The sequence below is a fragment of the Nilaparvata lugens genome, chromosome 5 (assembly GCF_014356525.2).
Source record: "Nilaparvata lugens isolate BPH chromosome 5, ASM1435652v1, whole genome shotgun sequence".
NCBI lineage: Eukaryota > Metazoa > Arthropoda > Insecta > Hemiptera > Delphacidae > Nilaparvata > Nilaparvata lugens.
Genome location: NC_052508.1, coordinates 22,396,768 through 22,407,811, shown reverse-complemented (window position 1 = coordinate 22,407,811; position 11,044 = coordinate 22,396,768). Strand labels below are relative to the sequence as shown.

General features: G+C 34.5%; 1 protein-coding gene across 1 annotated transcript in view; it reads right to left on the bottom strand.

Moving 5' to 3' along the window:
* LOC111048931 (zinc transporter ZIP11) overlaps positions 1–11,044 on the bottom strand; it is a 122,200-nt gene that overhangs the window by 3,110 nt on the left and 108,046 nt on the right. Inside the window, exons 4-5 of the mRNA XM_039427949.1 lie at positions 8,518–8,616; positions 7,312–7,470 (exon numbers count right to left, since the gene is read on the bottom strand). Of these exons, the coding sequence (XP_039283883.1) occupies positions 7,312–7,470; positions 8,518–8,616 (258 nt within the window). The remainder of the gene's footprint in view (positions 1–7,311; positions 7,471–8,517; positions 8,617–11,044) is intronic.

Here is an 11,044-nt window from a genome sequence, read left to right as displayed (position 1 = left end):
CATCTTGAGCTGTAGTGCAGCTGAAGTGTTGAAACCGATACACTACAGCTGAAGATGTGTTGGTTTCATCACGAAACTGCAGTCCTGTGTACAAGTCTAATAAATGTGGAGGTGACAAAGAGAAAACTGTGTTTTTTCATTATCCTCTAGTGTAATTGACTCTAGAGTCAATTGAAAGCAATGTTTTGAATTGAAATTGTTTTTAATCCATCAAATCTGCATATTTTAGGACTACAAATTGAACATAATTTACTAGATCAAATTTTTTCATGAATTACTCTTGAATTGGTGTGATAGTCGATTGATTTTGCTATTGCAGTCTTCAAAGTTTTTTGTTTAAAATTTGAAACAATATTCGAGTGATTGTAGATTATATCCTTGAGCCTTCAGTCAGCAGAGCTAGTAATCGATACATATTCCGATCAAAACCTATACAGTTGTAGCCACTTGAAAGTTCAGAACTCATTCATTACTTTGGTTGTATCACATTTCAGAGATAAGAATGACATAATGTTCCTCCTTTCTCATAGCTCCAATCGCCGAGAAATATTGAAGAATTGTGAGGGGAAATCCAATATTGTTTTTCTAATTTGCTCAGACATCAATAAACAGGGTGCAAATCATCAATTGCGTTAGTGCTTGTCACACAGAAGCTGAGTGACATCACATCATAAGCAGAGCTACACCCGAATGCTACGGTAGGCTTTAGCTAATGTGTGCTGACGACAACTATTTTGAAGATTATTCAGAAGTGCTTTGAGATTTCAAGTGGATTGCCTTGAAAGTATCGTAAATCTTGAAGATTTTGAAAGTGGTCAATTGAAAATGCTTTTGAGATTGAAGTTCTCTCTTTTGAAAAATATTTTTCAATTACAGTTGGCTCACGACCAAATTTTTCCAAATATGGTTAGCAAGATACGACTAAAAACCAAGTATTTGCAAGTTTAAAATTTTGGAATAACTGAATCGTTTTACACGATTTTCAGGAATGAAGAAGTATGATATTGTAAGAGTATTTATTTGTTTGGCGATAAGGCATTCTGGATTCTGGGCACAACGAATATTCATGTAAAAGCATCCACCTAGTTTTTCCACAACCTCTAGTTTTTCGGCAGAGTTTTTAGTTTGAAAATTAAGTGTTTTCGTTATTTCAAATGTCTGTTATGCCTTTTTCAACTATATTTCTTGATAGAATCTTGATCTTAGTTCTAGCTGTGAGTTTTTAAATCTAATAACAAACGATAAAATAATCGTTAGTTCCACTGAACTTTCATTTTTGGCTTCAAAACAATGTAAAACGGCTCAAAATATTAAGATGAAGCTTTATTTTGAGTTTGTATCGAGGTATGTTGTCGAGGCAATGTAAAACAGCTAAGAACTCGAAAATTAAGTTCAAACTTTTTTTTGGTTTGTATCGAGGTAAGTTATCGTTAGAGAATGAATCTAAATTTTTTCACATACTAAAAAATGTGTATTATACAAGTGGGAATTTCAGTCAATGTTTTTTTTTAATTGTTCGTGATTAGTGTAGAATTGTAACTACTGCAATCTAATCGATACTACTTCGAATACATCACTAGTGTTATGTTATAAGTCTCACTTTTCAATTCCAACTGTTCATTTTTATTTGTTTCAGATTACTTTGCACCTACCAAAAAATAAAAACATAATGCAACACTCGCTACTTGTGAACTGGTGAAAGGAATGCACTGGTGATATTGCAGGGCACGAATGCCGAGGAGAAAGAGGAAAGAAGAGAGAGTAAGTGGGAGGGAGAGAAGCACTGGAATGCAACATTGTATAGCAGAAAGAGAATGTAGACGAAAGGAGAAGATGGGCAGCAAGGTGGTTTCAGAGATCAGCGATCAGCAACACACGAATACAATATTTCCAATGCCAGTGCAATTCTTCGCTAACATTCATTTTCACTCCACATAATACTCGTGTATGGTATTATTATATCTATTATAACTTATATCTTCACAAGTTATTGAATTTTTTGTATAATTCGTCTACCTTCAGAAGCTATTTTATATATCACCTATTTTTCCATAATAACCTTCCAATAATTGACTCTTGTTGAGCTGTACATCTGTTTGGGACTGTTTCTTCATCTAATGATCTAATGGGACTTCTCAGTTTGCTCAGGAATAGTTCTAGGACGAAGCACCAAGGGGGTGAGCAAGCCCAAGTATTGCCTGTTCCAATAAATCTTTTCGATCATTCAATATAGTCATTGATACTTTGGGTTTCCTAAAATTATAATACTCTTTTCAGACAGAGTTATCGAAAACATTCAAAATTATTGCTACTTGACTTTACTGAATAGTTTAGTTGACAGTAAAAAGTTACAGAAGCTAAATATCCCAAATGAAGAGGACTGAACAGGAAAGCCTATAGAGTGATGAACCAAATGTCTCAATATTCAGCCAGTTGTTTTCACAACTGCTTTGTATCTATTTCTCTATGAATAAGTAAATGGATAAATAAATATGGGAGGGGTGGGTATCAAGATGAGAGCATAGCCACCTCTAATACAAGGCCCCGGCCTACAATATTGCAACGTCGCAGTGTAGGCCTAGAATCTAATACATGATTGGTGAAAAAGATTTAAAAAAAAATACCTGCTGATAATTTTCACCAATCATGTATTAGATTCTAGGCCTTCGCTGCGACGTTGCAATATCGTAGGCCGGGGCCTTGTATTAGAGGTGGCTATGACGAGAGTCATGGAATGGCACAAGTTTGGATAATGGGAATTAGATACTAAAAAATGTATCATGTATTTGATCTGATACATCACCAGAATGTTGAGTTCAGATATGTTTACACACTTTTGAAAGTTTAGAATTTAGATATTTCACATTTCAAATAAAGAAAACAATTCACTCAATAACTTTTATATGTAGCCTACTCGAGTGACTATTCCGTAAAATGTTTAATCAAGGAGTTTTCGTTGTAATCATTGCTGGCAAAATTTATCTTTCTAAAAGAGAGTTAAGAAAGATAAACTCACATACACCCGGTTGCTCCAAAGTCTTTCAACTATCAATCCCGATTAAATGCGACGAGAACCAATAAGAGGAGCCTTCTTCTCAGAAAAACCTTCTCTGATTGGTTCTCGTGGAATTTAATCTATATAAAAGCGAAATGGTACTGATTCATTCACTCACTTATTCATTCATAATCAAAAGAACTAAAAATTTACTGGTCCAAATACGTTCAAATTTGGCAGGCAGTTTGCCATCTAGAGGCGCACTAAGAACGGATTTGAAAAATTCCAAAGATATGCCCAAAATCTGCGTTCTTCCAGCGTTTTTCTGCGTTTTCTCAGCTTTTTCAGGAACCAATTGGCAGAAAAATGTTTAAATTTGGTACACAGGCTCAGCTGAGGTATAAAAATGTTTTGTTGGGAGGGTCTTGGAATAACGCCCAAGCTCCGCGGTTTTTGAGCGTTTTCCTACGTGTTCTACGCCTCCTCAAAAACCAATTGACAGATCATGTTTTGGTACAGAAATTCAGCAAGGGTCTAGAAATTTTGTCTGAGAGGTCATCAAAATTACGCCAAAGAAACGCCCAATACAGGCGCTTTTACAGCGTTTTCCAAGTGTTCCCCTTTTAGAGGGTTTCTTTTCTCAAGTTTCTCATGGAGTTTACAAAACATTTTTATACATTTTTCAAACAAATTCATACTTGACAGGATTAGACATGGATGTTTGTTAATTCTCCATATAATTCCTATTTGAAATTTCAAATAATTATTAGACTGAAATACATCAATTCTCATAATATCCTAACCAAGTCTCTAATTGAGAAATAACTGAGTATTCATTAATTCTGAAAAAAATAAGTTTTTCGCAACCCTGCACTACATAGTTCAAAGAGAACTGGTGATTGAATCGAGCCTGAAAGTCTCTATTGACTTTCTGACGGAAGGGAGAAAGCTCAAATGAAAAAAGCAGGCGTGCGAAGCGAGCCTGCTGATCATATTTTTGGATGATCCAAACGGGGGTTCACGGGGCGGAGCAGCCTGTTTAGACGGATAAGGCGAGCGATGCGAGCCTGCTGGCTAGTCATGATTAAAATAAAACAGGCTTTTGTGCCATAATCTTTTATGTGGAATCACATTTATAATAATTCCATGAAAATCCAGATAAAAGATTGAGATATCGAAGTAAATCACCTGATGAATTTTATCGTTCAATTTTAAGAAATGAATGCTTCACAACAGTAACTTTAGGTCCAATCCATAATCCGACAAATTCAAACTTATTTGAATAATAACTCAATGAAACTTAACTAAAAATAGTATCCCATCAGGCTCTTCCAGTTTTCAGTTTCAATATATTTGCAAGTGATTGGTCTAAATGACAAAATGTTGTCCCATAGCTTGTAATTTGGGAGTGTTATCTAGGCTTTTTAATTTACACGATAGATGTAGAGTATTTTATGTTAGCCTTCGTGAAGCGATCCTATGACGCATTTGTCGCTTATCTCTTCGCTAAAAGTTGAGTGACAATAACCTGCTAACTCTCTCTATTCCACGTTCTATCTATCCCAGTCTATCTCTCTCCAAGTACTGTTTTCTGCTGGCGTCAGAATAAATGCATGTGACGTTTATAGACAATCTCGTTAACAACGTCAGTTGCCAAAGTAAATAGATGACGTAATGAGCACATGTCTTTCAGCTGATTGCTTTTCAATCGGTTTCCTCGTTCCTCCCTCCCAACTGCTCCTCCTACTTCAACCCTTTCGCCTCATCAATTTCTGAAATACATCAGTTGTTGAAACATATGATGTGGTATTCTACCATCTACTATAATAATTGTTGATTTGTCCTTCTATCATCCTCAAATTCCATGTTGTGTATATTAAAATATAACAATCACTTGTGACCCCCAAGGATGAAGAACTCGCTCAAGAACTATTGTATTGTAATCTTTAAAACCCGAAACTTTTAATTATTATAGTTGATGAAAATAGAAGTGATTAATTATAGAAATGATAAATTATTAAAATAAATGATAAATTATAGAGTTGATGAAAATTATGTAAACAGCTAAAAAATATTCCTTTTAACTACAAGAATGATTTGGCAGTAGGTTTCATTGAAAACCTAATTGGAACTACATTGATTCCTATTTGAAATTGAAATTACTCTTCAAAACTTACTCTGTCGCTTCAATATCTTTGTCCCTAATACGAATCCAAATTCATTTTTTTAAGTGAGAAGGTGGTCGGTCATGCTATACATGTTTTCGATGCCGAGGTTCAAGAAAAAATGAATTGCGATAACTGAACATTGATATCTCAATCCGTATCAGTTTGTGACCAGCTGAAATCATGTAGTGTCAGCTCATGAAGGTCTGTCTGTATGACAGCTTCCAAACAGCCTCAACTGCTGTTATGAATGAATGAATGGGGAAAACTGTTATAATTTCATGCAATGAATTCTTCAGCAGACTAAATGATAAATCATAACAATTGTTTTCTTATGCACTTTCAATGATATTTTTATATCCTAAAAAAGGACGGAGGAGTGAGTCAATTTTGTTGCCCTGTAAAAATGAACTTGACCTGTAAAAAGGTTCGAACAATATGTGTTCAAAATTTGAAGCTGTTTGATCAATTCTTTCTGAGATTATTGTAGAACATACAAACAGACGGTCAACGACTTTGGCCTTCAGTAAATCACAAGAGAGAACTCGCTAACGCTCGTATTCAACTATTCAAGAGAAAAACAGCCACTGTTCTAGAAAGTTGATTTTGTATGCTCCATACAATTTGTTAGTTTTCCCTTTTATATTTATTCATTTTAATATTCCAAGAATATTATGAATGATTGGGAGAGGATCAACAGGCTCAGCCCAAAACAATCAATTTTTCAAACGTTGATTTATAGAATTTCAAAAGAAAAGTTATTTTATGATTATGAATGAATATATATATGCATGCCAGTGGGATACCACAAAAACAATTTTCTTTTCAAATTTACTATTCAAAAGAATTTATAGTGACAGTTCATATATTAAAATTGAGAATTGATTCATTTCACAGAGAAATATGATGATAAAACAAAAATTAAAATTTCCTTATAAGAGGTACAAAATAAATTTAATTTTAGACCTACAAAATAATAAACTATGATAATATTAGGTCTATTATCTACCGATCATGATGATTGATAGAATGAAATGTGGCTACAGTGAATGCCAATTTTTCAAAGATTTGTAGCGGAAACCATGAAATAGACGCTAGTGATGGTATATTGTACAGTATGGGCATGGGACGAGATTGTGATGCGACCCAGCAGAGGCCCTCAAAGGTGGACGATTACCGCTAGTTTTCCTAATAGTTCATCAACCGAACACCAAACAGTCACCAGTCAAAAAGTCGAAACAACGTCTTCAATCGAAATAAGCCGATCCGCGTTTTTCTGCCGTGTTCCTCTCATCGAATCTTTCCAAGTCACTAAACACTTTCCTCGTTCACCTTTTGGACAGTTTGCTCATTCAAGTTGGAGGATTGAATAACAAAAATAATTTTAATTTATTTAGAATACAACCTATTTGAATTTGAGTAACCTGATGTGAATTTCGCACTTATGAAAAATACATATATTCATGCTTCTTTGGCTTTGTCAAATTTGAAATTGAACTTCACGATTAGTAAGATTGAGGAGGACTTATTCAAACCATGATATTTCATAGGCCGTGATATGGGAAGGTGAGGATGACTTCAACCAAGGCCAAACATCTGTCACTTGCTCATATCGGATGTTTGATGCATTCATACAATAATTGTGCCAAGAACTTATCTGTTAATTAAATTGCAATATTGTTCGAATACTATCGAATACATGACATAAATGTGATTAAGTATAAATAAATATAAACTAGAAAACAAAATTTAAAACATAATTTGGTAGAATTATTAATTGGAATTTCTTTCAATCATAATTATTGAAAACTTTGTATGGGAGGAGATATTGTGCTATTTCTCCTTAATTGAAGGAATAAGACGTTGATGTTGTTAATACCACTATACTGTGTCAATACATTAAAATATAGAGGTTTATAATATTGACAACATCAACGCCTTATTATTTCAATTATTATGAAGTTCACATTTCACAAATTGTCAAGATTTTAGATAATATTTTTTCAGTTTCTCCTACAGAACACTCAATCACAGAACAATATTTAGATGCCAACCATTTATCTTTTCAAATTTTAGTAACGAGAATGATTTTAGAACAACATTTTTCACAAATGAAACATGAGTAGAGTAATGATGTAATTGGTTGGATACCTTGCGTGTGCTTCGGGTACAATGTCGTCGAAAACAACGTAGACCATGGCTCCAGCGGCGAACGACAGTGCGTAAGGCAGCAGAGGTTTGGCCATGGTTACTGCTAGGGCACCCAGAATGCCAAACACTGGCTCCACCATACCACTCAGCTGGCCGAACCTAAGCAAAATTACCAATTCATAATAATTCAAATGAAAATATAGATGATAGGGACGGACAACCAGTATCAGCTTTATTTTCAGCCAAACTACTCCCTTCAAGAATTTTGGACAAACGTTTAAATCTTTTGACGCATTACCTACAGAGCAGGAAAATGACACATTTCAAATGTAATAAAAATTTCACATTTCCTACTAGCATTAGATTTTAGATATCATTAGCATTATAGGAACACAGATATGCAATAAAATATGGAATAATGATATGAATATTGTAATGTGTGTAGTATATGTTTGTTTCAATGCACTGAAATGTAGCCTAGGTGCTCCTCCAAGACTAATTTAGTCAGATGGATGTGTAGATGTTCAACGTCTAATCAACAACTGTCTAATCAATTCAATAGGAATTCAGGAGAGATTTGAAAGTTGTGAGAAGCTGGTGAGAGAAGTCATTCTGCATTTAGGATATTCATTATATTTTTTGGCCACATTGGACCACTTGAGTCAATCAACTAAAATCGTCCTTAGTTATGAAGCTGTCTTCTGGCTTCTCGACAGCCCAATATTTCTTCATTCTCTCCGATCTTTGTCGTCTTTCTGCATCAGTGATTACAATCTCCCTGTGCATTTTTGGCAAATCGAATGTGTGCATTTTGAGTGAGTGGTTTATTTTCATTTAATCAATGGCATCCTCAATTTCGCAGTCTATTTCCTGAAGATTCTTTTCTAGTTCATCAACATAGTTGCCACATTATTCATTATCTTACTGTGTATACTGAATCAATTACAAAGTACTAACAAGAGAAGATTCACTTATTATAAGGAGTAAATAAGAAGGTCTCTCATTAGTTATAAATTGACGTGGATAAAGATTTGGTTTTTATATACATTAAATTATATCATGTTTTCGAAAACGATATAAAACTCTTATAAAACGTTAGTTGGGGATACAGTAGTTTCATACGTGAGATCATTTTAAAAGTTCCCATCAAGTTTACGAATCGTACGATTATAAAATAATAATAAAGTAAAAAATCATTATTCTTACCAGAAACTGGTTAAAGTTGAATATCCAGCTGCTTGCAGAGGTAAACTGACAGCTAGTCCCTCAGGGAAATTTTGAATGCCTATTCCAATCGCAAGATTCCTGTGAAACAAAATGAAGATATTGAATGTTACATTCATATAGATCATGATATATAAATCTTCAAATATCAAAGATTACAGAGATTATTGTTGGTGATTTTACAGAAATAACTTTTCTCTCCTATGACTTGATTTTCATAAGATGACCTGATAGTTCATTCACCTCCGCCTGTATAACTCTCATAGGATTGAAACTTTATACAGTTCATTTTGTATGTTTTAATTATGTATTTTTATGTTGTTATTATTAGATTAAATTTCCTATACCAGCATACTAATCCAATTCATGATCACATAATATAGAGCAGTCTTGGTTTTCAAGTAGTCTTTTTTGCACAATTCTCTCCGTGATAGTTACTTCCTTCCTCCTCATTCTTTTTTGCCCACAGCCATTTTCTCACTCTTTTTGCAAGCTCTAACAAATTGAGCTATTAAAGCAGCCGTCCAACTGTTCATAGGAATCGCATAATGAATGGTACGTGTAATTCGCGTATCTATCTAAAATAATTATCATCCATTTATTTCATTACATTGTTTCTGTTGCTGCCACCTCATAAATTTCCATCATCACACACTATCACTATTTTCAGTCTGATATTTTTTCAATGCACTCACCAGACCTTGATTATCTGTTTTAATTGAAAGCTCACTGAATTAACTCACTAGCGCTATTTGCTAGGCTATTGCCAGCTGCAAAACCTGGGTCTTGATTGGTAGTTTCTTTCAAATTACAACAATTTAATTGTCGACTAACAAGCGATTTATGCTCAGATTATCTTGCCACTGTATGCACAAATTTAATTTCCTGTGATGAGAAAACCAAACCTTCACATCGTTCCACGGTTCCAAAACTGATGAGACGTCATCTCATAATCTCTGGGAAACATTACAATTCAGCCATTATCATATCAAGTATACCCAGCTAGAATTTTAATTTCAACAACCTACCTCGATTCTCTCTCAAATTTCTTAAAAATCATACATTATAATCGATTTCTTATCATTTTTCAATGCATTAGTATTTAGTAATATTCTAAACAATTTTGATGGGTTCCAAGAGGTATCTTTACAAATTGTATTCCTCAATCCTCATACTATTGATTTTACTTCTATATCCCTCCTGATCCTGCTTTCTTGAAATGTCAGTCACCCCTTGTCCTTCTTTTCTTCATAGTCACTCCTTTCAACTGGAAATGTTTTTGTTCCTTCACTAATATTTTTGGTTTATTTCAGATTAAAACAATTCAATTGTCGACTGACAAGGCAATCCATCTTCACCTTGATATCCATTTCAACCACCAAATCAAACGCTTCTCCATCAATGTTCATTCTTTTATCGAATTCTCCAATTTCATCCATAAATCTCTGAGCGTTTCCAGTGCACATCACATTTACCTTCTTTTCAATCATTCAAAACCAGCTTCTCATTGAAAACCAACATCAGCCAATCGTGGGTGAACGAACGTCCGCTGTACTTACACCTCGCACACTCTTCTCAATCTCTCTCCTCCACAATTTCCTCCATTCTCACTCACTTGCACTCTCTCACACACAATTATCTTCTCTCTCTGTCCGCTCGCATTCCTCTCGTGCCTTGATGCTGGCCGATTGTGGCGCCTCAACTTTCGCACGCCTTCTGCTCGCTGCATGCACATTCCTCACACCACTGCAGCCTCCACCCTGCAGCCTGCAGCTTGTGCTCATATCACTCCGAGCTGGCTCATATCACACTTTCAGCAGGCTACAAGAGAAACGGTAGTAGAAGTGAAAACCAATAGGCTACAAAAAATGCGATTAAAATTTAACAATAATTAAGTTAAACAACCAATAATATAATCTGATTTAGGTCCGTTTGCACAGTCAATGCTTAAATTGAACGTAATCAGCTGGTGGCTCAAGCTCAAAAAGAACCACATTGTAATCGGGACTTAAAAATTATGGATTCAATCCAGTTTAAAATGAAATAGTGCAAACTTCACTAAGATCAATAGGACTTTGAGATTGCTACGTGTGAGTAATTATGATAATTTTCGTATTCCTATTTCAGAATTCTCCATTCCGATTGAAAGGATTTTAACTTCTCGTAATATGATTGTTTTCTCATTTTGTTGTGTTCTTTGTTATTGCGAACTTTACTATTATTGTTTTGAGAATGAATATAATGTCAAATCAAATTCCACTGCAATATGAACCATAAAACATAATCAACATAATTGTCATCATCATCATCCCCGCTAGTAGAGTATTATGTTTATTAATAATTATTAGCCTGTTCCAGTGCCCATCTCTTTCTCAGTATTCCTTTATCTCTTTTCCAGTATGTATATGTTGTTGAGCTTCAAGAGGCATTATTTCAAGTGGCCTCCTATTCAAACAAATGCACCAATTGCATCGATTTTTTTAAAATTTGATAGTAACTTTGTTCTTAA